At 45.6% G+C, this 25,755-nt stretch overlaps 3 protein-coding genes across 7 annotated transcripts; 1 reads left to right on the forward strand and 2 right to left on the reverse strand.

The window, feature by feature from the left end:
- Positions 1–669: 669 nt before the first annotated feature.
- Positions 670–6,412, forward strand: TARDBP (TAR DNA binding protein). 4 transcript variants are annotated; one of them, XR_012583726.1, is made up of 7 exons: positions 1,074–1,373; positions 1,735–1,987; positions 2,693–2,856; positions 3,165–3,305; positions 3,967–4,137; positions 4,491–5,077; positions 5,637–6,412. XR_012583726.1 is itself a non-coding variant. In XM_074558442.1 (6 exons), the coding sequence occupies exons 2-6, from the start codon at positions 1,750–1,752 to the stop codon at positions 5,019–5,021; spliced, it is 1,245 nt and encodes a 414-aa protein (XP_074414543.1). In that variant the 5' UTR covers positions 670–801; positions 1,735–1,749; the 3' UTR covers positions 5,022–6,412. The 4 variants fall into 4 exon arrangements, 3 of the variants coding, with proteins under 3 accessions (XP_074414543.1, XP_074414542.1, XP_074414541.1); XM_074558442.1 differs by lacking the exon at positions 1,074–1,373 and adding an exon at positions 670–801 and having other exon boundaries at positions 4,491–6,412; XM_074558441.1 differs by having other exon boundaries at positions 1,072–1,398; positions 4,491–6,412.
- A 5,449-nt stretch (positions 6,413–11,861) lies between these two features.
- On the reverse strand, positions 11,862–15,104 carry MASP2 (MBL associated serine protease 2). 2 transcript variants are annotated; one of them, XM_074558444.1, is made up of 5 exons: positions 14,991–15,104; positions 14,496–14,715; positions 12,926–13,103; positions 12,547–12,678; positions 11,862–12,077 (listed from the first exon to the last, which is right to left on the reverse strand). In XM_074558444.1, the coding sequence occupies exons 1-5, from the start codon at positions 15,065–15,067 to the stop codon at positions 12,067–12,069; spliced, it is 618 nt and encodes a 205-aa protein (XP_074414545.1). In that variant the 5' UTR covers positions 15,068–15,104; the 3' UTR covers positions 11,862–12,066. The 2 variants fall into 2 exon arrangements, with proteins under 2 accessions (XP_074414545.1, XP_074414544.1); XM_074558443.1 differs by having other exon boundaries at positions 11,862–12,080.
- A 4,459-nt stretch (positions 15,105–19,563) lies between these two features.
- Positions 19,564–25,052, reverse strand: CORT (cortistatin). Its single transcript, XM_005493823.4, has 2 exons — positions 22,786–25,052; positions 19,564–20,381 (listed from the first exon to the last, which is right to left on the reverse strand). Exons 1-2 carry the CDS (start codon positions 22,879–22,881, stop codon positions 20,160–20,162), a joined length of 318 nt encoding a protein of 105 aa, XP_005493880.2. The 5' UTR covers positions 22,882–25,052; the 3' UTR covers positions 19,564–20,159.
- Between the last annotated feature and the right edge of the window lie 703 nt (positions 25,053–25,755).

Consider the following 25,755-nt stretch of genomic DNA (forward strand, 5'->3'; position numbering starts at 1 on the left):
TGTGAGATGGAGGCTGCTCTGCTTCAGCACCACAGCAACCTCACTGCTAAACTCTGAGTGGAAATGGTGCAGCACATAGTGCTGACACACTAAAATTACCATTCCGTCCTCACAGCATGTTCAAACAACACTGGCTGTCTCCATGCTGACTTGGCAACACCACAACTGGCTTTGGGATGCATATTGTGGATCACTACAAAATTTCTTCGAGTGATCCACAATATACATTTCTTCTTCTTTTGTTAGCCTGTGTTTAGTGAGGTCCTCTCAGAACTGCTGAAAAATGGTAATTAAATGGTAAGACTGAGTCTCAAGTCACACTCAAGGCATGGATGAGCAGAGCTTCAGTGGTGCTGGGAGCCAATTTTTAGAAGAAATATAAAGTGGGAGTCTTAAATACTCTCAGCAGAAGCTATTAATGCAAGGTACTGGATTAACCTTTTCTAGCAGTAGAGTCCTCTGTCCTTACTAATAGCTCTTTCTTTTTATGAGATTCTTTGGGCGGTTTTTTGGGGTTTCTTTTTTGGTTTCCTTTTCTTTTCTTTTGTAAACACTCCTTGAGCTCTGGCAGCCCTGGGACCGTGACCACTGCCCTGGGAGCCTGTTTAGTGCCCGACCATCCTCTGGGGGAAGCATCTTTTTTTTGTTCTATTTGCCTAAATCTCCCGTGACACGCCTCCAGCCGTTCTCTCACTGGTATCAGAGAGCAGACATCGGAGCTACTCCTGCGCTGCCCCTCACGAGGAACTTGTAGGCTGTGATGAGATTTCCCCTCATTCTTCTTCATGCTGAACACGCTAGGTGGGCTTTGGTGTTTGTTTGTTTTGGGTTTTTTTTAATGAGGTGGCCTCGTTTTTTCTGGTAGCGGAAACGGGAGAGAGGCGTCACAGAGCCTTGGCAAGGATGTCTTTGCTAGCGGCTTCTCCGGGCGAGCTACCCGGGACGGGCCAGGGAGCCGCTGCCCACTGCGGAGCTCCGCCGTGACGGACCCGCCGGACCGGGCCCGGACGGCGCCGGCTCCCGGCAGCTCCCGCGCTCGCGCATGCGCGGCCAGGGCCGCACCACCGGCCCCGCGCTTGGGGGGAGCACGGCTCTGAGAGCTGCCGTCGTCGTCGCCGGTTCCGAGAACGCCCCGGCCGATCTCCGGCTGTAAGCGACCGGCGCCCGCTGGGGGACGGCCGGGGCTCCACGCTCTCCCGCGTTCCGAGCGCCCCGCCGGAGTTCGCTGCCCCCCTCGGCCACCTGGAATGGTTCGGCCCGCGGCCCGGCCCGGCCTCTGAGGAGCCGCGGCCGCCATTTTGTGCGGTGGCGGGTAGAGTGCGGTGGAGGGGGTGTTGAGGAGTTTTTGGGGACGTCGCTCCCTTTCCTGGCTGGTGAGCGGGGCCGGGGGGCGCTGGGGTGGGTGGAGCCGCATCCGGAGGTTGTGGGCTCGGGCGGGTCCGGCAGGCCGCGAGGCCGGCAGGGGCTGTGCTCCCGGCTCCGCGGAGCTAGCCCATGGCGCCCCTGGGAATTTCCGTCGTGCTCGGGGACTAAGTCGCTGTTTGTACCTCCATAGCTCCAGCACAGGCCGAGGTTTACAGCAGGCCCGGAGGCTTTAGTGTTAATGAATAGCGCGTTTCGGGGCCCCCTGTTGTGTAATAAAGAGAGATTCGTGCCTCAGGCCGAAGAAGATGAAAGCCAAGTCGGGGGGATAGGGTGATCGCTTACGCCTTCTCTTTCCCTTTTGTACTTCAGTAACTTCCAGCGAAGATGTCGGAGTATATCCGGGTGACGGAGGACGAGAACGATGAGCCCATCGAAATCCCGTCGGAGGACGACGGCACGGTGCTGTTGTCCACGGTGACGGCGCAGTTCCCCGGGGCGTGCGGGCTGCGCTACAGAAACCCGGTGTCGCAGTGCATGCGAGGAGTCCGGCTGGTCGAGGGCATCCTGCACGCCCCCGAGGCCGGCTGGGGAAACCTCGTCTACGTCGTGAATTATCCCAAAGGTTTGTCCTCGTGGCTTCGGTTCTCCCTTCTGGGCTGCTTTCTTTAAGGTCCTATGTTGTCTTTAAGCAACATGTTACTCTTTAACTTTCCAGTTCCCAGTGATTTATTCAGGTGTCTGTTCTGCCGAGTAGGTCTGATTCCATTGAGTTTTTTATTTTTTTAACTACCTAAACAAGTACTTTAAAGACAAAGTCTTGCATTATCCTTGAAGGCTAGTCTTGTATAGGCCTTCAAAGGGTACTATTTGAAGTGTACTGTAATCTCTGTACTCACAGACACTTTTCCTCAAGGCACGGTTTAGTCAGAGGTACCATTCAGAAGTGTTCAGGAAAGGAGAAACCTGACCACCCTGCTCCACCCCCCAAAAAAGAGGGGAAGGAAATAAATTGCTAGTGAAGTAGTCTTGTTAAATGTTTTCCCCACCTTATAGTGGGGAAAACATGAAATTTTTCCAACCTTATGTGAATGTTGCTGGATAATTCTCAAGTAAACTAATGCAGTACTAACTAGGTCAATTTGCTTTTTGGAGGAGCATTCAATTGTGGACTAGCTTTGGTTCAGGACAGTCAGATATGTGTTCCATTTAGCTCTCAACAGCTGGTGTACTCTTCCTCATCACGGTTTCTGATTTAACCCCATGCAGTTCATAGTCACTGGGTCAATTTCCAGCTCTGAGGATGTCTAATGTACTTTTTTATATTCAGATAATAAGAGAAAAATGGATGAAACCGATGCATCATCAGCTGTGAAAGTGAAGCGAGCAGTGCAGAAGACTTCAGATTTAATAGTCTTGGGTCTTCCCTGGAAAACCACTGAACAAGACTTAAAGGAATATTTCAGTACCTTTGGAGAAGTTCTGATGGTGCAGGTAAAATCCATTTGCAGCTCAAGTAAGGAGGGACTTTGGGTAGATATCAGGCTCCTGAGAAAGCAGTAGAAACAAAGAAGCTTTAAAAATTCGGACAAGATCAGAACCTGTGTCTCTTCCTAAGGATGTCTTTTTTTTTTCCATGAGCCTGTTAATTTTGGGAGAAGATGTTAAGGAATTAGAGGTTGCTGTGATAAGAATGGTTGGAAGACAGGTGAACTCTCAAACAGATTTTTACCAAATTCATTCAGTAACAACATGCTTCATACTAGTGGTTACTTCTGGTTTTTGTTTTTTTTCCCACCTAGGTTAAGAAGGACATTAAAACAGGCCACTCAAAAGGTTTTGGGTTTGTTCGGTTCACGGATTACGAAACCCAAGTGAAAGTAATGTCTCAGCGTCACATGATCGATGGAAGATGGTGTGACTGTAAACTTCCCAACTCTAAGGTACTTTGGGATTTACCACTGCTTTTATTTGTACCAAACACTCCAAGTGCACCTCTCCATCAGCTGTGCACAGATTAACTGTCCGCTCTTGGATGTGGCTTTACTGTGAATGAGCAGAACAAGCGAGAGCAAGGAAGGAAAACAGGGAGCAGGTGGGTGAGCTGGAAGTAATTTGAAATGTTGGGAAAATCACTCATTATGTGAGGGAATGAAACACAGATAGAAATCTGTGTTTGATGTCCAGCAATACCTGCCTGACTTGCCTGTTGCATGAATAAATGCAGAATAAAGCAGATGGAATCGCTAATTTGGGGAAGAGCAGAACAAGTCTTTGAGTTCCAAACTGAACCTATAGCTTCTATTCTTGTCTCTGTGTGCAATTATCACAAAAAAGTGTTCTGCAGTGGCCTTGTCACCATCCCTGTGTTGCTCCCATGCTCATTTTCTTGTGGTTCTTCCCCCCCACCTTTACCAAGGTGCAGCCATGTCCTTGGAATAGCATTTTTAAAATATACTTATTTTAAGTCTTAAATTTACAATCTCAAAGTTTGTTCCATCAGCAGCTGTCAGATCAGGCTAGATTAAGAGTGTCATTTCCCATCCTGTGACTCAGTTCTCGAGGACTGTAGTTGTGATGGTTTTTGCCTTCAATTCTCTCCAGCAAAGTCCTGACGAGCCCTTGCGCAGCAGGAAGGTGTTTGTTGGGCGCTGCACCGAGGACATGACGGCAGATGAACTCCGACAGTTCTTTGCCCAGTATGGGGAGGTGGTAGATGTCTTCATTCCTAAACCCTTCCGAGCTTTTGCTTTTGTTACGTTTGCAGATGATCAGGTAAGTCCTAAAACATTTTAACTTCACAGACTATATTTTAGTAGCGTGATAAAGTGTAATTTCTGGAACTGCACATGAAATGCTTACTTGTCCACTGTCTGATTTATTGAATGGGCTGAGAGTACACTTTCAGATGCAGCTGTGCAGACAGGACTTTGTACTACAGTTAGTGTAGTGACGAATGCAAAGCTAAATCACTTCAAATTGAATTAAGTACGTGCATATGCTTTCTTTGCAGGATAAATATCTGGTCAGAATTGTAGGGGGTGTTTTGTGTTTTGTCTTGTACTGCTAACATTTTTGAAAAAAAAGGACATCTAACATACATTTAATCAATCCCTTATTTCTTATAGGTTGCCCAGTCTCTTTGTGGAGAGGACTTGATCATTAAAGGAATCAGCGTACATATATCCAATGCTGAACCTAAACACAATAGCAGTAGACAGTTAGAGAGAGGTGGAAGATTTGGTGGTAACCCAGGAGGCTTTGGGAATCAGGGGGGATTTGGTAACAGTAGAGGAGGTGGGGGAGGACTGGGCAACAACCAGGGCAGCAACATGGGCGGGGGTATGAACTTCGGGGCCTTTAGCATCAACCCTGCCATGATGGCAGCAGCGCAGGCCGCCCTGCAGAGCAGCTGGGGGATGATGGGCATGCTGGCCAGCCAGCAGAACCAGTCAGGGCCCTCGGGGAACAACCAGCCTCAGGGCAACATGCAGCGGGAGCAGAACCAGGGCTTTAGTTCAGGCAACAACTCATACGGAGGGTCCAACTCGGGGGCAGCGATAGGCTGGGGCTCAGCCTCCAACCCCGGCTCCAGCAGCGGGTTCAACGGGGGCTTTGGTTCAAGCATGGATTCCAAGTCATCAGGCTGGGGAATGTAGACGCAGTGGGCTCTGATACTGACTCTATGGTGGGAAATCAAATTTTTTAACTCATGGTAAGTATACTGTAAATTACGTATATGCTAAAATTTTCCAAATGAATTTGTTCAGTGTGCAGTATATTCAGCAGTATTTTTGACATTTTTCTTTTCTAAAAAAAAAAAAGAAAAAAAAGAAAAAGAAAAGAAAGGTAAAAGGAATTTTCTAAGTTTTGTTACATATCTAGTTGGAATTCTGAATGTTTGGAAGTGGACTGCTGTTTGCCCGATAGGTGAACTAACACTACAGTCTATAGGAAAGGTTTCTCCTGTAATACTTTACCCTTTGTTTCCTGGTTACATGAATTCTTTGCATGTTCAAAATGGAACCATTGGTCAGAAACAGCATTCTCTCCCTCTTGTTTTTAATTTGATCCCACCATAAGACTCTCCAAGCGCCCCGTTGGACAACACAGTGTCATTTTTGTTTGTGTTCGTTTGTTTTTTTTAACGCTGTCTCCCCTCCATACTAAAGTACGATATGAAGGCTTCATTTAATCTCCGCAGTTCATCTCATTTCAAATGTGTATGGAAGAAGCACTTCATTGAAAGCAGTGCTGTAAATATTCTGCCTTAGGAATACTTCTGTCTACATGCTTTCTCATCCAAGAATTCTTCATCACACCGCACATGCTGCGTCTTAGACGGTGGGTGTTCCATTTTTATCCGCTACTCTTTATTTCATGGAGTCGTATCAACGCTGTGAACGCAAGGCTGTGAGATGGAACCAGAAGGCTGTTTGAACTTTTGAAACCATGTGTGGGATTGGTGGTGGTGCCGAGGCATGAGAGGGCTGGTATGTGCGAGATAAAGGAGCGAGCGCATGCAGAGACCTGGTGGTGCATTAATGGGATTTTATTTGACTTGGCGAGATGTCTCTCGATCCTGTGGCTTTGGTGAGAGAGTGTGCGGAGAGCAATGATAGCAGATAACGTACGAGTGTTTATTGCATTCAAAGGACATCCACATGTGGAAGACTTTTAAGTGGGTTCTCTACCTAGTTAATCAATTAGTTGAATGTGTTACGTGAAATGGAATATTTGTATTTCTTTTCCCTTATGTCAACTGCTGTGAATGCTGTATGGTGTGTGTTTTTTTTCTGTTAATGATCTGTAAGTGTGGTAATGTGACCTGAAGATGATGGGGGTTTGTGATGAGAACATTGAGCTTGTGGTGTGCTTTGCAGTAGCTCTTTTAGCAGACATCACTAGAGCTCAGTGTGCCTCTCCAGGGTGGAAGTTCCATTGTCTGTAAGATATCCAAAAGAATGCTGTTTGCTGCAGTTTTGTGTTTGGATGCTTTTTATAAGATTTGTCACTGTAGGAAATTCTTAAATAAAACTGATTTAAGTAATATGTGTCTTTGTTTTGCAGCCCTGAATGCAAAGAATTCATAGCAGTTAATTAATTTTACCCTTTTGCGATGAACTTCTGTAAAGCTTTTTGCAGCCACTCGGTTTGTTTCAGATAAGCAGGTTCTAAAGGAGCCACCGCTCAGCACGTATCGATACCTGACACTCTCCTCTAAGCCACTGTAGCCTTGCACTGTGCAGTGACATAGATCTAAAATCCAGGTCCCACACCTTGGGGTGCCCGCACCTAGACTGGTAAGCAGCTCCCTCCAGATTTCATCTGTGCCAAGGAACCTTACTTGTTCTTTTAGCAGTGGAAGTTCCTTATCAGAAGTGGGTTGGGGGAAACAGAGTTGCTGTCATGGTGGATTTCTGTCCACATCTTCTTTGGGGATGGATGCTTTTAACTTGTTTTTGGATCAGCCCACTCATAGGAAACAGGCTTCTGCCACACTTCCAGCCCAGAAGAGTGCTGTTAACTCCTGTTAAAACTAGTCACAGGAAAGAGTTTCCAGATGAGTAAAGCTCTGTAAATATACACAGACTGCTAAAGTTTGAACTGAGGTATGACAGGTGCAGAGGTGTCACATAGGAGGCAGCTTCTTAACAAAGTGCAAGGCATCAGAGCAGAAACTCATGGAAGGTTATTTCCACTTGTGGTATGAGCTTGAGGAATTGTGTTGTGTACTTGGGGTTGCAGCCCACTGAAGCTTGGATCTGTATTTTTCTATACCCCATAATACTGTGCTGTAGCTGTGAATAGTCTGAGTATGGATAATTACACAGTTTTTAACCTATGTGATTTTTCAAGGGAATCTTCAGTATCCCACTGAGGCTTGTGAATAGCAGAGCATCTAAACAGCAAACAAAACTGCATGACTGAGCTTTCCACCTGCAGAATTAAAAAAATCAGTTGTGCCTTAATGTGCTTAGTTTAAAGAGGGTTTCTAAACACCCAGGCTGAGAAAGGAATCCCACACATTTGTTCATATTCCACTGAAAAAGTTGCTTACATTTTTTTTCTGCACCTTAATCAGAATAATCTCCAAACTGTCCCATCTGTGAATTTTGCATTTTAGCACTTGCACTATTACCAGCTACTTCTGCTGAGTAACACTTTAAAATGGTATTCTTGGACCTCCAAAGACTAACTGTGACCCCCTGCAAGGAACCTCATGGTAAGTTTTTGTAATTAGCATGGTTTTAATTCTGTTTCAATTGCTCAGGTTTAGGTTTAAGAGACTGGTTGGCAGCACTGAGTAGTCTTTGCTAATAATTTTAGCCTTCCTTCACCTTCAAACAAAATCTCCTTTTCAAGTTACAGTATCATTTTAACTGCTTTGCATACTTTAATGTTTATAAGTGAGTAAATAAACTGTCACTGAAAATACTGAAGTGTTTGGAGTCTTAATTTTTCCTAGAGATACTTCATTTTCAGTTGCATTACTTCAGAAAGTGAAATGCTAATGAAAGAATCCAAGATACAAGAAAGAGGAAATTTATTGTAGGGGGGGTCAATATAGAAAAAAAAGTTTTTCTAACAGTGCTAATTAGCTCCAAGAATCTGTTGTTGGATGGAAACTCCGAATGTGAAAGCTTGTTCTTCAGAAAAACACCATTTTTCCAGCTGAAAGCTGGAGCTCCTCAAGCAGCAGTGATGTGCAGGGGCACAGGGACAGGGAAATGCCCCCACGTACAGCCAGGAGCTGGTGCTGCAGACCTGGTGTGCCCCTGAGGGGTGGATGGAGGGATGTTGGTGCTCTGGGGGCTCTCACTGGACCTGTGCTCAGAAGCTGCAGCCCAACAAGAATTCACAGCACTATTTCATGTCACCATTGAGTCAGAAGTGACACAGATAAATCCATGCATTCACAGAAGGCTATATCTAACCCATTCCTTTTTATACTCTAGTTTGCTACATGTGGACCTAATTGGTCCTTTAATTAAAATTCTGTCACCATTGGCTAATTAAGATGACATCCCTTGGGAGTAAACAACTTGTTACAAATACCAGGTGCAGATTGATGAGAATTCTTGCTCTCCAGCTCCCTAAAGTTTCCCAGACTGATTCATGGAAAGCTCATCTAGCTTTCTCTCTCTCTGACCAGGCTATTGCATCCACAATTTAAGAGAAATTAATAAAGCATGCTGTAGGCAGATGGCAGCTTTGTACAGTTGAAGGAGTTCTAACAGCTGCTGGGACATTTCCTCAACCCATCATCTGCAGCATAATATGTGTAAGATTAGTACTGATGATGTCCTGCTCCACTATAACCAGTACCATTATCAAAGGGGATGAGATAATTTTTATAATCTTCATGAGTTAAATTTCTTTCTCCCTGGCCACCTTCATAGTGTTTTCTCAAAATTCCCAATTTACCCCTCAAAGGTGGGATTTTTTGATCAGCTATATGGTAAGCAGCTGTTAGAACCCCACTGCCACCCACAGCTGAGCCACCTAACTTTTCTTGCCCTGTAGATAACACCACTTATCAGGGAAGCTCATCCTCCCTTCCTGCAGGAACTCACTCCACAAAGTGCAAAACAGCAATGGCAGCAAAAGCTGTTTAACAGTTTGAGATCTAAATACTGAATTATTGTGCTCATATGGATTAAATTAAGTTAATGATTCTAAATGTAATTCCTGGATTGTTCTGGAATGGAAAAATTGCTTGCAAATGAATATTTGATTTAGAATACAATTTTCATTAGTATTGCATCCCTTGGAAAAGTTCTGTAATCAAGAGAGACAGCATTGCTGAGGAATTTGGGCACAGAGGAGGAAGTGCATTTGTTCTGAATGTAAATGAGGGTAATTGGAATATATGGATATTCTAATCTAAAAGATAAGAGGCATAATTATGCTATTACACTGTACAATGTTTCTCCCAAAACTCAGTCTTGGATCTTGACTAATTTTACAGAGTAATGAATTTAGCAGTTCAGGCATTAAAAAACCAAATACAATCCACAACCCTGTACTCAGCAGTGAGAGGATTCTTTTCCTCTCACAAATCCTGCTGTAGCATGGTTCAATCTTCCTGTCAGAAACAATGCCAATCAGTTTAAAAGCAACAATTTAGTTAATTATGAAACTGTGTTTTCCAAAGAGATCTGGAATACAGGAACATTTGGCTTTTTATTCTCCTCATGGAGAACTGCACTGAGTTCTGGGCATTATTCTGCAGCAGGCAGCCTTAGGCATGACCAAGGCCTGTTCAACAGTAAATGATTTAACAAAACTACGATCAATAATATAAATTACAGACACACTGTGAGGTTATAACATTTTCAGTTTTGTTAGCATTCCTCTGCGCTGTTAAACATTTAAATTAACTCACATTAGTTCTGTTATTCTGTGTTTCTACATAAACAGTGAATATGTGCATCAATTCAGACAGACTATGAAGTAACTGCTGAGGTAAGCCTGAGCCTCCCCAAACCACAATCACCTCAACTGTGATTTTAAAATTCTGTAAGCATACACAGTCTGGAGTATCTTCCAAAACTGCCTGCTGAGAAAGCTCAGTTCAGTTACTAAGAAATAAGTCTGAAATAAGCAGGAATGTCCATGTATTACTGTTTGAACTTCCCTGGAGAGGTCTATAATGAAAGAACATTAAAAATTCTCACCACAGATCTTGTGAATCTGTTGTAAAATCATTATTTTCTCCCAACATAATTAGAAGCAAATCTCTAAGTAGGCAGCGTCCAGGGCACCAGCAAGGCCAGATGTACACACCAGCATGCACAGACAGGAACAATTCTTTGGGGAGCATATCAAAGGACAATTGCTGCCAAATCCACCAAACACACCTAATTACAGTATGGGAATGACAGAAATTGGTAACAAGAAAGGGCCACCTCCGTGTTTAATGCACGAGAAATTAAATCAAATGGGGTGTATTTGTTCTGGTTTACAGCAAATCTGGGAGAGAATCTTTAAAGGGGCTCTGGTAGGAAAGCAAATTTAATCAGCTTCTCCTTCTAACTGGTCTGGGAGAAAATACCTCTTTGGAGAAAAGTGGAAAAAAACCTGATTATTAAACAATAAAACTTCTTGCTGCTCTAAAAGAGATGACCAACTGAGAAAACCCCATCCTTGGGTTGCAGCTGAGCTCTCTCAGTCTCTGATCAGTCCCTCAGTGCTGGAAATGTCACGGGCCAGGCTCAGCCACAGCTGCTGGCGCTCCCCTGGGTGTTCAGTGCAGAGCAGGTTTTAAGAGGTCTAAAGAAAAGGGAAAAAACCACAGTCCAGGGAATTCTTTGCCTCAGCTACCTAAACTAACTAAGACCAAAAAAGAGCTCTGTCTTGCTGTCTGTGTATCTGCAGACAGCACAGTCCAGGAGAAGGAATGTGGAGGAGTGAGAGCAGCATCTGGAAAAAACTGTGCTTCTTCTCTCCTCCCTTCACTCTCTCAACAAGGTGCAAAACTTATTATTCAGCATAAACAAAGCGAGACTACTGGGGGATAAAAGCATCATATAGCGAACCCAGGACACGGGGTTTACAGGATTCACTTACATCGAGCAGCACAACCCTGAGCCTGATGCACTGCAGCGCTCCGACCACAGGGTGATGCTCCAGGACCGCAACAGAGTCGGAGTATTTTACTTACTGCTCAAGAGTGCTGGGAGAAAACTGTCACCCTGGTTTTTTAAGATTTTCTGAGCTTTCTAATGTTGACATTCTTGTAGTGAACTTTCTTACACACTTTCTGCAAATAACTCATTGTTTTGCTTTCTTTTATGGAAGAGGAGAGAGTTGATAGATTGTTAGTTTGACTCGTGTCATTAGAGAAGTGTCACGGTGACTTTTTAATCTGCTGTCACTTTTAGAAAACTATAAATGTTAGAGTCAGAAAATAAACTTCCCTTTTTCATCACCTTGAGAACAGCAGTGTGTGCTTGCGTTCTTTGGTGTCCTGTAGTGACAGAAAACACATTTTCTCTACATGGACACAATCGTCAACTGCTGAGAATTAAAGCAAAAACCATGACTGACTCCTGATAATGTTCTCACACCAAAGGGGAGCAGTGACCTGCCACAGCCCAGCTGCACTCACAGGATCAGCCCAGGACATCTGCTGCCTCAATATATAACTTTAAACTCTTGACAAGTTAGGGAAATTGTTCCATAAAATAAAATCATATGCCTGGATCCAAGCTGGTCTGTAATGATCAGCTGGAATGCTGGAGTTCTCTTAAGAGCATATCTAAAAGGAGCATGAGGAAACAAAGGTGTGATGTGGTTATGCTCTTCTTGAAGTTTAAGAACTATGTAAGGTTAAACAACAAGAGCCAGATAAGAAATTCAAGAGTCTTCAGGTAGCTCTGATGCTCAGGGGCCTTTCACAATGGCTTGTCTCTTACCAGTTCCTGTCTGATCTACCTTCTTTTTTCCCAAGTGATATGTGGGAACCTCAGAAAATTAATGTCCCAGAGGCTGCATTTGGCTTTCAATAGGCAACAGCCTCTTTATTTACTGCAGCAGGCAAGTCTGAAAGGCAAGGAACCACATGGACAAGTCATGGAGCAAGAGAAGCCTTCAGCCCTTGGGCAGACTGCAACAGGTTTCCTTCCTGGACTGCAACCAGGAGGAAAACCAGCTCTTCCCAGCACATCTGTCTCCATCTCTGCCTAAGTGAGGAGGAGCTTAAATATCTTCTGCTGGAAAACAAAGGACAAAAAGAGCCTGTCAATATCAGCCAGCTCAAACAGGAGTCCAAAAGACACAGGGGCAGCTTTTGCCCTCAGCTCATGAAGAAAATCTGCAGAGACCTCGGCACATCAGCAATGCCCAATGTCTTCACTGCCAAGGTGGCTCAACAGTCACTATTGCTGAGGAGCTCCCTCTGCTAGAAACTCAGTGCAACACAACAAGAGATCTTTTCAAGGAGGGGGGCATAAATGTGCACACACCAATGGTCAGTGCAGAGCTGCTCGTCTGCTGGTTCACAGCCCTGGCCAACTCTGTGAACCTCCTCCCAGCTGCACCAGGCACACAGGGAATACTGAAAATGAAATACTAAAAATGAAAATGAAACCCCGGAGCTTTCACTGATATTATTGTCAGGACTGGATTTAAGTAGATGTTGTAGATAGGGGAGCATCTCCTGATCTAGAAGGAGCTCACCTGTACATGTCCTCCTGTTTTCATGCAGTGTGTAGCCAACCCTGCAGCTGCAATAGTAGCCCCCCATGTAGTTGTGGCAGTGATGACTGCAGAGGGGTTTGGTATCCACTGGCTGCTTGCACTCATCGATATCTAATGGGCAAAGCACAGGATCAGGCAAACCATAGATTTCAACACAACGTTCTGTCAGTCTCAGCCACCCTGTGTTTTGTGAGGTTGGTCTTTGGTCTTTGCTGTGCCCCTCTGCATCTGCTTCTGCACGATGAGACCCCCTTCCTTCTCTGCCCCACACCAGCAGCCTCAGGCACTGAGAGCACAGGGAATTGCCAACCCCACAGCAGCCCTGGCTCCTCCACCTGCAATGGGACCAGTCTCTCACCTTCAGCAGCATAGAAGGCCTCAAAGCCTGTGAATGGTTTCTCGTTGGAGTAATCAGACCGGAACACCACTACGAGGTGGTTATCAGCGGAGATGTACGTCCTGTTCCCCGGAGCCTCCTCGGTGTCTGTGCTGCCCCTTCCACACAGCGTGGCCAAGGTCTTCCCACCAGAGCTCAGCTGCAAAACAGGCAGAAAAACCCAGCAGGTGAGCACAGATCATTGATCTTCCCAACCTGCTGCCATGGCTGGACAAACATGCATTTAACAGTGTGGGAAAGGAAGCTTAGATGCTCTCAAAATCTTCTTCTGGAGGTCAGTCCACATCCAAGGCCAGGTAAGAGTGGATTTCCTCTGTTCTCTGTGACTTAAGACCATAATTTTGTCTCCCTTTCTCCTTTCAGAGATCCTCATGAACCTCTGATGCCAGCCATGCTTTGTTTATAATACTCTCATTAACTTGACTCTCAGTGACAATCAGATCTGGGTAAAGCCAGAGACAACTAGGGTAAAAAGGTTTTGCACACTGACAAGTTCAATTTTAGAAAAAGGTGTCCTTGAGCAAGTAACTCACTTGCTCTATGATGCACTTATTAGAGTTCCAGCTCTTCATTTATCTTTATCACAAGAGAAATGTTCTGATACGTGGGGTTTATGTGGGGCATGGTAAAGAGGGAGCTGTGTGCCACACAACCACCAGAAATGAATATTCTGTCCTACACAAGGGACAGTACATGAAGAAGAGCAGACATTTGGGGAATGGGAGCAACTTGCCATATAAAAGGGTGGAAATTAGATTTTTCTCAGTGGGAACAAGGCTGCCTGATTTGGTTCAATCAGATGAAAAACTGGGTTTGCACAGTCCCTGCATACACAGCTCCTTCCTTATTGTACACCAGGCCCACGCAAACAACAAAAGGAGTGGAGGGGTGGCATGGCCTCAAATCAATGACAGGACACCTGGACCAGAGCACACACATCTTTCAGGGACACTGCTGCTCACCCAAACTCTTCCCCAAGGCAGCATCTTTTGTTTTTTAATTGGTTTTTTTTAATTATTATTATTTTTATTGGTTTTTGTTTGGTTTTTTTAATTGCTCCTCTTCCTGAGGCTGCTTCTCACATTAGCCAGAAAACACACCACAGTAACTGAGTGCCTGCTCAGATGAGCTGACAGTGTCTTGTTTAGGCTCTCACTTTCATTTTATGCTCTCCCATTATAGCCTGTGTCAAGAATTACTTGTTAATTTAAAACACTGTAAAATAGCAAAATGCTCAAATATTGTTTTGGGCAAAATTTCACACTTTTTGTTTCACCACAGAATAGCATCAGAATTTTCTGAGCAAAAGCATCTCACATTGCAGACGTTCCAATGTGACAACCACATCTGCTTCCTGATCCCGTGGGCCTCAATAAACACATAATTTAGAAACCAGCTGAGCCTGAACTTTATAAGTAGACTAAAATCAAGAGCTGACAAAGAGTTATGTTGATTCTGCATGTGACCAGGATCACATAAACAGAGTTTTTAACAGCTGCACCTGCTGCATGTTACCCCATCCCACACATACCTTCACATAATCATATTCACACAGGTAGGACAGCTCCAGGTCGAAATGGGTGAAGTAAATGCGAACAGAATATCCTTTGGGGACAGTAATATTCCATATTTTCTCCTTGTGATTTGGGTAGACCTTTGGGAAGTTTGGGGATGCGATCCTTCCATACATTTTTTGTGGCACAATGCTGCTCCTTACTCCACTGCAGAGCACAGCCAGCAAAACAAACAGCCTGTGTCAAAGGGACAAGAAATTACCCAAGAAAGAGTGAGCATTGTCTTGGATCACACCCCAAAAGCCACACACCCTCATTGCCTGTATTGGTACCAGATCAGGTCACTCAGTTCTAGCTGAAACCTTCGTGCCCAACACCAGGGAAAGCAATTGGGAGGGAGCAGTGGGGTCACTGTGGTAACAGCTGAACAGGATGAGCCTCATGCCCACGCCTTCTGGACCCTGCACAAAATCAAGTGGCCAGAGGAGCTGGATGGAGGTGACGGCACTCACCTCATTTTGATGCCTCCCTGTCTGAGCCTGTTCTGCCCTGAGCCTCGGGGAAGGAATCCCTCCCTGTGTGTTTGCATTTGGGGGTGGATGTATTTATTGTGTGCGCTCTGCTGTGTTTGTCTGGATGTTGAACCCTTGTGTTTATCTCCCTTCCACCCCCCTTCAGCCTGCTGAGTTCTGGGAACAGCAGAATCACTAAAAACCGGGCTTCAGTCAGCGAGGGGGAGAGCAGGCAGAGATGGAGAGGATGGATCAGGAGTGCTGCAGGCTCTTGGAGGGAGCCACAACATCACTGCTCTGTGGGAAGGCAGGCAGGGTCTGCCAGGGTGAGCAAGTGTTGTTATCTTGTTGTTATTATATTCTTAAACAGTCCATACCTTCTCGCTGGTTCTCTGCCACATAGCTGTTCTCTGTAGCACAGTTCTTCATGGCTTCTCAGGGGCTCCTCCTGGGCTCCTGACCCACCCCTGTTATCCCAGCTATCCTGACCCACCCCTGTTATCCCAGCTATCTTTACGAGCCACAGCTGCTGCCCAGCTAAGGACTTTGCAGCTGTGACTCATTTAGAATAGCTAGGACCCACTTATCTAATACATAGGACTCTCACTACATTTCAGTTGTGTTCTTATTGCTGTTATAACAATACATGTATTCAGGCCCCCACAAGCAAGGGGAGCTGGCGATGCTCCTTCCCTCTGAACAACTCGTCCCCATTTACTACCGATGCAAAAACAGCGTGTTACAGCAAGTGGCTGCATCCATCTCAGAGTACAGAGGTGTTGAAAACAAAATAATGGGGCACATTACAGGATTTTAGAATAATGATGCCTCTGGTTGTATGGTTCTTGGTAACAGGACAGAAATACTGCAGGGACATAACACTGCAGTATACCCAGGCACCAGTTTCAGAGATTCTTCCTGTTTTCAGCTGCAGATTTTAATCCAGTGCACTCTTGGGGTGATCGAAATCTACTCCATGCCTTCTCCATAAGCATGGATTGCTTTTTATCCTGCCCATCCTGGAATACCCATAAGTAAAAAGTCACACTTAAAAAAATAATTAAAATTTCTTTTAAACATTTGTGGATCTACACAGGGGTTTCACACTGCCCAGGGAATTCAGCTGGGAGAACAAACACTATGGGACATAAAGCTTCATTAAGTCTCCTGCATGTAGACTGCTTCTTTCTAAATCAGCATTTACAAAACTCCAGCACACATGGAAATAGTCCTAATATATAGAGGGTGAAAACCCAGATATATTAAAGCTGAGCCTAGGTCCATCTCTTCTCTGATGAAAATGGACAGAATTGGAAAACTGATCTGCAGCATGGAACAGACTGTTGGATTGCACATGCAGGAAATTTAGCCTGAGATATCCTGTAATCTAATGGACACCTTTTCAACTTTTCAATGCCAAAAGTCATTACCCCGGGCACAGAAGCTGGTGCTGGCAGGAAAGCAGGAGTTATTATATGAACAAAACTAAGGCCAACAAACCATTCAGCAAACTGCAAACAGAAAACACCATTTAATAAAAGCGAAGGAGAAAATACTAGCATAATAAATAGTAATAATTGTGTAGCAGCAATACCTACAAGCACAGCTAAATGACAAGAACCAAGAGGGCATTGACCTTTCCCATGGCCCACTAGCTGCTAAAATGATCCTATCATCAAGATAGATGTGGACTTTATACTATCTGGAAAAGGGGGGAAGAGAGAAAATTTTGGAAAGAAAATCAATCCATGCCTGACTGAGCTGCTGCCTGATTCCCATGGGCATAAACACTTCCAGAAGCATTCCACTTCAGGCTTCCTGCTCACATCAGTGGCAGAGGAATGGAAAGTCAATTCTGATCTAAGGTCTGCAAAGTTTCTCACAGCCCAGAATTTGCTGAATGCCCTGAGGCTGATAGTTGCTGCCAAACATTGAAACAGGACTGCTGACTCCATGAACTGTTATGCTGGGCACACATTGGCTTTCCTCAGGCATGAGGAGAAGCACCTGATATAAACAAGGCTAAAAACATGTCCCTGTTTCTTCACCCAGAAGCCTTTCACCTCCAAAATACTGCTGGGGATTGGCTCACCAGGTGCATGAGCATTTTGAGAGCACTCATAGCAAACCAGGACCCACAGAAGCTCTTCCTGCCCACAATTTCCCTTCTGTCACAGTGCAAAGGCTGAGTGGACTTCATCCATGTCACTCACTATTTAGACAGTTTTGCAATATAAATAAAATACAATTTTTATTGTGGAATGGAGCAGAAGATCACCAGTGCTGTTTCTTCTCAGCCATTCTGCTTCTAGCCCTCTCTGTCCCACGGAATGGCCAGCTGCCTTCCAGCTCTGGACAGGGCTCAGTTGTGCTTTTGGAAGAGCAATCATAAGGCACTTCAGAGCCTGCTGACTCCCAGCAGTGGGTAAATTCATCAGCTCACAGATGAAGATGAGCACTGTTTGCAAGCCAGCATTTTGGAGCACAAAGACCTCTGTTTGCTCCCCGTGGCTCTGGGCTCCTAAAGCACACAAAGCCATGGTTTTTTGGGGCAGCTGCAGCTCCCTGTGTGCACACCTGCACCTAAGCTTCTGGCAAGGAAGCCACCTCTCACCATGGGACTGATTGGGCTCTGGCTGGATTCAGCAGCACATGGCCAAGGACAAAGGCAGAGCTCTCAGCAAGGAGACCTCTTGGCCCATGAGTTTCACCCTGAGCAGAGGAGTTCCTGCACCTATCCCAGCTGGAAGGCTTAAAGTCCTAGCTGGACAATCTCCTTTTATTCAAATATATAAATAAAGTCATAGTGAAGCCAACCAGATCTGAGGACCAACACTGACCATATGTACCATGTGTCTAAAGTGATGGATTCCAAAGCCATCATTGTCACTTTAGTTCTTTAAGATTTTTCTAAGCTTTCTGATTTTCTTGTAGTGAACTTTTTCACACACTTTCTGTAAATAACTCATTGTTTTGTATCCTTTTATAGAAGAGGAGATAATTGATAAACTGTTAGTTTAACCAGTGTCATTGGAGAGGTGTCACTGTCACCCTCCAATCCACTGTCACTTTTAGAAAACTATAAATGTTGGAGTCAGAAAATAAACTTCCCTTTTTTTTCTTAAACATTAAATGCTTAACAACTGCTCAGGACTGTGACACTCTCTGGGGAGGTGGAAGATATGCATTTGAATTGTTAACATTTCCTTCACCTTCCAAACGCTTCCTCTGAGACTTTCTATGAGCTTTCTATGCCTTCTGTCAAACTTTTAAATCTTGTTCACTTTTTAAAAAACCCAGAGATAACTTATGGGTATTTGCTCTCTCTCAAAGAGCAAGACACATTATTCTGAGCAGAGACACTTAAGTGCATTGGCTACTGCATCTAAAAAAGAAATAGCAGGCTCTCACTCCCTTCTAACTTGTCAAATGCCATTATAAGTCTCACAATTCTTTTGTGAAAACTCAAATTTTTTGTGAAAATGGAGAATAAGTCACTCACACTGAATCTGATTTATCCTGACACACTCACTAATCGCTACCATCAGGCAGGACCTCGCATCGCTTCAGTCTCAGCACATTGACTTAGCAAGGAGACTGCACAGTCAGGTCCAACTCAAACACTGATTTTAGAGCTGATAAAAGAAGCCATCCCCATGGTGCTGGCCCCTGTCCACAGCAGGTGCACTGGCAACTCACACTTCCCCTTGGTGCTCAGCCAGTGCCCCAGCCTAGGGTAGCAGGAGCCACCTGTGGGGATGCAAGAGCCGCTCAACTTTCAAATTTGCTTCCAGCCTTGAGAGCAGCCAGGTTCCTCTCTCCTGTGGGAACCACTAAATAATCCAGCTCACAATCTGCTGAACCAGCAGGCTCTGTCTGGGGCAATCCCTACATCCATGTACTCAGGAGTTTCTTGTTTTTACTGCACAATTTCTTGACCATTACCTCAGCTGCCACAAAACTGGCTGGTTTGCTGATTAATCCAAAATGCTGCTGTTGACAGGAGTGACCCCTCCTGGTCACCAACCTCCAAAAGCAAAATGTAAAGGCTCAGAATGAAGCCATTAAAAATAGCTGCCTTCAGTTCTCATCAGGTCTGGGGACAGGATCAGTGATATACAGTTGAAGCCTCCTATTTTGTACAGCCATTCACAGCAGGGTAATACAGCTCTGAAATTCGAGTTCCTAGTTGAACATGAAGCAAAAGAGTGACTAAATTTCATACCTTTTTGTTTGGCCAGTATGAGAGATTCAGCAGCCTTCTTCAGAGGGAAATACCTGTGAACTCGGACACGTCTACTGTCCGTATCTTTTTACTACCTGTTAGTTCTAAAAATAAACAGTTCAAAGACCTCCTCAATAATCCCAAAGAAATAAAACTACATGCTCTGCTACTCTCCAGGCAGCAAATGGCACCCAAGAGGGTAGGTAAGAAAACCCAGGTGGTTTGGTTTTGGGCTTGTTTAATCAAGTTGAGAAGACACCAAAAAACCATGAGTGAACCAGAGCAGAGTCACAGCTGTTCAACGGAGGGTTATGGCCAATTTATAGAATTATTTTGGTTTTAGATGCAACCCAAAAGCACCCCAGGAGCTTCTCTGGAATTACCTGCTGGCAAACCAAAAGTAGGTCCCGCTCTGGGCATGTCTCCCTCTCCCCAGATGCTGCTCCTGCACCCCACATCTGTACAGCACTGCCTGGGTGGTTCACTAAGCCAGCGTGGGAAGGAGCAGGGGGTGCTGCTCTCTCCCATGCCCAGAATCAAACCATCCTCTCCCCACTGGGGCATGGCACCTAATCCTGACCAGGGGCTGACACTGAGGATCCTCCCCACGAGGAACCAGCACTTCACTGCACGCCCATCTGGTCCCTCAAAGGCTGAGGAGGCAGCTGCAGCAGCTTTAGAGACGGCTGTGCCTCCTCCCCGTGGCTCCCCTCACACCTGCAAACCCTTTCCCAAAATGGCCATGGTCCCCCAGGGCTGCTCCTGGGGGAAAATGTGTGTGTCCCATCCTCCCAGCACGGCTGCCCCACAGAGAAGCACAGACACGTCCCCGAGGCGCTATGCTTTATTCTGAGGCGTGCAGGGCACAGAGAACGAGCTGGGCGGGCAAGGAAGATGAGTTGTGGGAAGGTGTTTGCAGGCTGGCGAGGCCAGGCCGGGCAGCACTAGCAGGAGGTGAAGGTTTTCCAGAAGAAATTCTTGCAGGGCGCCTTGCGGTCTCGCTGCGGGAGCTGGGCAAGCCGCCCCAGCGCTGCCCGCTCCTCCTGCAGCTTGCCCTCCTCCTCCTCCTCCCCATCCGGCAAGGCTGCCTCGCTGCCCGCATCCACGCCGTCCAGCAGCCCTGCCAGCATCTTCAGAATGACGTCCTTGTGGACGGTGCTCCGTTCCTGCAGGCAAAGAGCAGGCAAAGTGAGGGATGGAAGGCTTGTCCCCCATGGCTGTCGAGATTCAGAGCATGCAAACGTAGCCCACAGGACCCCTTCTCATTCCCCTGCCGCATCTCACAGCCAAGAGATGGCAGAGCCGTGCTGGAGCTCAGGGATCTGTGGCTGCAGAGGCCACTGCTGTCTCCCATCCCTATCCAGCTCAGCCAGTTGGGCCTCCATGTGCCATATTAAAGCTGGAAAAGAGCTGCTAACAAATATGCTTGAATTGCTGTGAAGGTCCTCACTGCAGCACTAATTAAATTTCAGTGTTTGCCAAACTGCCTCTTTGCTGCTCTGGCCTCTGCCTTGGGAAAGTCAGGGAGGAGGCACAATTCTCTAGGCAATAGTAAATTATTTTACCCCACAGTAAAATGCCGAGAATGAAGTGCAACAAGGAGAGGGCTGGGTTGATGGGGAGAGGGACACCCCAAATATCTGAAACAAAATGTTGCATCGGTGGAGAGAGGCAGCTGTACTGTGTAATGCCATAGCCTGACCTTGGGGGAAAGTGGGATGGAAAAAGAGCTTTTGAGCTCCATCCCATTGCTTAATCATCCCACAGAAGAACAGAGCCTGTGATTTGGAGCTTGAGGGAATTCCACAGCACAAGCTACGAGTTACTGTGTTTCTCTTAATTTTACATCCAACAAATCTGAGAAATTACCTCTTGCCTGAGCATTCCTGGTCTCTGTGACTCATTAGCAGAGACAGCTGGTACTGGCCTAGCTGAGATAGGATCTGTTCCTGTCAAACCATCTATTTCCCATGCAGATGGGAATCTTGGAAACAAGTTTCCACATCGTCCCTCACAAATGCCCACATGTACTTAGCATAGGCTAAGGACCACCTCGTGAGCAACTCAAAAGATGGGCGAATACAGGCAGAGCAATTGTCTTGAGTTCACTTTACAGAAGGTTTATGGACATTTTTAATCACTTTCTTATCTCCAGTAATTACCCCTGCTACCACACAAAAGAAACCAAGGAACAGAAAAAATCCACACTATATCTCTGGCAGAAGAAAAGACAGGCAAACCAGTTTGCGCTCATGGTTCATCAGCATCCATGAACTCTCCAGTTTGCAGAATGCTCTGTAATAATGACTGTCTTTAATGATACCAATATCTTGTGAGCAACAGTGTGTAAAAGACTAAGAGCCATTACACTTGAATTAATTTTTACTGAATACTTTTTTATCAATTTATCCCCTATAACTTGTTTCTTTTTTTCCCCAGCAGCTAGGATTTGCACCAGGAATTTGTTTTTTAAGAGAAATTAGTTCCTTTTTAAGTACTGCACTTGTTATTGTAAGGATGTAGAGCTGAAAATTTCCAGTCATACCCAGAATGGTTAATCCCAGGCAGCTGCAGGAGCTCTAATCTCTGACAGAATGTCAACACTTCACACTGTGTATGGTTCTGTCTTGCAGCCAGTTTGGTCATTAATGGGATGTGAGCCTGCTCCTGAAGTGCTAACACACCGGTGGGTGAGCTGGAGCCAACACTAAGACCAAAAAACCAATGTGGATGTGCACAAAGGAGAAGTTAGTGCCTGTGAAACCACCACTGGCATCCCTCACTATGGATCCAGCCAGGGGTGGCACTAACCAGAGCTCAGAGGCAGATCAGGAATATGCAGGTGAGAGGACTGCAGGGCAAGGGCAAGCAAAACAGGGCTTGTTTGGTTATGTTTGATTCCCTATCCCTTTGGCCTCTTAGGGAAATAGCACAGAAAGCAAAGTTATTGGAGTGCTCTAGCCATTATAATATTAGGGTTTTGCCAATTGGTAAGATAATTAGACTGCTGTAAGTTCTGCCACTGCATTGAGCTACGCTGGCTCAGAGCGTAATTATCCTAGTGGAACTATGTCAATGTAATTCCTCCTGTGAATACTTACTACTCCAGAAAACACAATTTTATTTTGATGCAATTTCTTCATTTATGATTTCTCTGTCACTTTCCTATCTTTTAAATGTTTGTCCTTCCCACAAATTCTATTTAAAATATCACCTCCCTTGATCATTTTATCAATTATATATCTTTTCCTGCCCTCCCTAGTACTTTGCTTCATTCTCTCATGCTGTACCCTTTCAATAAGGTTTTCTCCTTTTCCCTCTGATCTCCTTTGTGCCAGTTTTCACTTAGCTCAGGCTTCACATATTCCAGCTCTCTGGCATCTGTCCTGGTACCTTTCCTAAATCAGCTGGCCAGCAAGCCATAGTAACAGTCCGGGGCTTTGCAGCACATCAAACTGTAAAGCCTTGGAATATAGAGGGATGGAAGAGTTGCATTTGGTCCAGTCTACTTGCCCTTATGTCCCTTTCCTTGCCTCTATCCTACTCCTACCCAGGGCATGTTGTACTCACCCTGGCGCTCTGCAGTCTCTCTTCCCCGGGCAGCGTCGTGGCTCTCACACTCCACGCCAGCAGCAGCACGGACACCAGGCTGGCCACCAGCTGCATGATGCTCAGCTTGTCACTAGTGCTGAGATAGGGACACTGGTAGAGGGAGCTGTTCCTGGACTCTCTTCTGCCTCTGACAATTGTTGCAAGCCATTTTATAGCCCTCCCCCAGCCCAGTAGGTGACGCAAACAATTAAGTCTATATCAAAGGGAAATTAGGCTTTGGAGAGGTTGTTAACATTTGGCTGCTTGAGTGGGATAATTCAGTGCCTCTGGGTTTTCCATGTGCCAGACCTGCAGAGGCTGAGGAAGCAAAGGTCTGGGACTCTCCAGTGACAGGCTGTTTCTTCATGTCACAAAATTGCAGGCATCATCTGTGCCTCTTCTAGTTAGCCAAATTCTGTTTGGGAAATAATGAGGAGTAGAACAGTCCACCAGCTCCCACAAACCTCTGGCCAATGCCGGATGAATCAGAGGCAAGTGGTAAAACCTTTGGCCACCGGTACTTAGATATAGCTTGATTGATTTAAATGGGAACTAATGAGACTGAAAGCCCTTCCCCAGAAGCATTCCCTGCCCAGCACAGGAGCTGTAACTGCTGGAGCAGGGCATGACATCTGAAGGAACACTGCAGCCATGGCATTAAAGCCAGCAAAAACAATTACTAAGTAGAAATAGTTACTCAACCGGTCCAACAATCAAATCTTTGTGGCTCATCCTCAAGGGGTGAGCCCACTCCAGGGAGGAATCTCCATGCAGCCCTTGAGCATTGGGGTCAGATGCTGCCCAACCAGTGGAGGACAAGGGGTTAACGAAGCTTTTTGGACCTTGCCCTCAGAGTGGTTCCACAAAATGTCGATTAAAGCGGATCTTTAAATAAAGACAGCTTATACATATGCTTGCAATGGGTACCCCTAATTTTTTATGTTCTTTCCTTAAATGTTGGCTTATATTGTATGTACCTATGTTGGCTTGTATTGTATGTACTTATATTGTATGTAATTATGCTGGCTTACAGTGTGTGCTTATACTGTGTGTACCTATTTTGGCTTATATTGTGGTCTCCTGTAGCAATAAAGCAAGGTGTAATCAACTTTTCAGAAATAGAAAAATGGTAATATTGTGTTCATATGTATTTGGCTTGTATTGTTCTGAATTTGCAATTGCTGCTGCGTTTTGATGCATTCCCTCTATGTGAATTGGACTCCTACTTGTTTGTATATGTATATTGTGTTATTACTTGCATTTGTATCCATACTTGCACTTGTATCCATTGTTTCAATTCCTCCTTCAAGGCTCAGCTCCAGTCCCAGGCTCAAGACCTGGCATGCACATGCATTTGGCAGGGAGTAGCAAACCAAGTGAAAGAACATTTCAGTGGTTTTTTTCAGCTGATTCTTTAGGAATTTACTTGGAATAAGCTTCCTCCCCAAGAGGATTTCAATTCCACACATGCACAAGGAGGAGAAAACATAAATGCAGCATTGAGACAGCTCCGTGCTGAGAGCAGTGGTTTTAAGGTTAAGGCCTTGTATATCTGGGAGGGTGAAACCTCTGTGTTCAACCCTCTGGGATCATCACTTGGGCTTCCTGTGCTTCTCAAGTTCTCAAAGTAAAATTGACCCACCAAACTCATCTTTGTCTCAAACCAGCCAGTGAGACTCACATTTCAGAAGGACCATCAATGATAAAGACACAGCACATTCAAGCAGGCTACTGGGACTGAGGAGGATATTCGAAACCTGTTGACATGCAGTTCTAGCAGAAGTGCAAAATGAAATGCAAGGTAGTAGAACTGGAAAATGAAATGCTGTTAGACAAGGCTGCTGCCCAAATTGGTTCTGCCTACATCCACCTGCCCTGCAGCACAGCCTTCTCCCTTTCTCCTCACTGCCCTGTGCTCAGCACCAACCCAAACCTGGGCTATTCCAACTGTTGTAAAACTGCTGTAAAGCGCGACTGTTGTAAAAGGTACCGTAAAGCGCGACTGTCGTAAAGCAGCACTGTCGCAAAAGGTGCCGTAAAGCAGCACTGTCGTAAAAGGTGCCGTAAAGCGCGACTGTCATAAAATCGGCCGTAAAGCGCGACTGTCGTAAAAGGTGCCGTAAAGCGCGACTGTCGTAAAAGGTGCCGTAAAGCAGCACTGTCGTAAAAGCTGCCGTAAAGCGCGACTGTCGTAAAAGCTGCCGTAAAGCGCGACTGTCGTAAAAGGTGCCGTAAAGCAGCACTGTAGTAAAGCAGCCGTAAAGCGCGACTGTCGTAAAAGCTGCCGTAAAGCGTGACTGTCGTAAAAGGTGCCGTAAAACGCGACTGTCGTAAAAGCGGCCGTAAAGCGCGACTGTCGTAAAAAGTGCCGTAAAGCAGCACTGTCGTAAAAAGTGCCGTAAAGCGCGACTGTCGTAAAAGGTGCCGTAAAGCGCGACTGTCGTAAAAGGGGCCGTAAAGCGCGACTGTCATAAAAGGTGCCATAAAGCGCGACTGTCGTAAAACTGCCGTAAAGCAGCACTGTCGTAAAAGGTGCCGTAAAGTGCGACTGTCGTTAACTGCCGTAAAGCAGCACTGTCGTAAAAGGTGCCGTAAAGTGCGACTGTCGTAAAACTGCCGTAAAGTGCGACTGTCGTAAAAGCTGCCGTAAAGCGCGACTGTCGTAAAAGCTGCCGTAAAGCAGCACTGTCGTAAAACTGCCGTAAAGCGCGACTGTCGTAAAAGGTGCCGTAAAGCGCGAGTGTCGTAAAACTGCCGTAAAGTGCGACTGTCGTAAAAGGTGCCGTAAAGCAGCACTGTCGTAAAAGGTGCCGTAAAGCGCGACTGTCGTAAAAAGGTGCCGTAAAGCAGCAGTGTCGTAAAACTGCCGTCAAGCAGCACTGTCGTAAAAGGTGCCGTAAAGCAGCACTGTCGTAAAAGGTGCCGTGAAGCAACACTGTCGTAAAAGGT

This window comes from Zonotrichia albicollis, chromosome 25 (genome assembly GCF_047830755.1).
Source record: "Zonotrichia albicollis isolate bZonAlb1 chromosome 25, bZonAlb1.hap1, whole genome shotgun sequence".
Taxonomy (NCBI): Eukaryota; Metazoa; Chordata; class Aves; order Passeriformes; family Passerellidae; genus Zonotrichia; species Zonotrichia albicollis.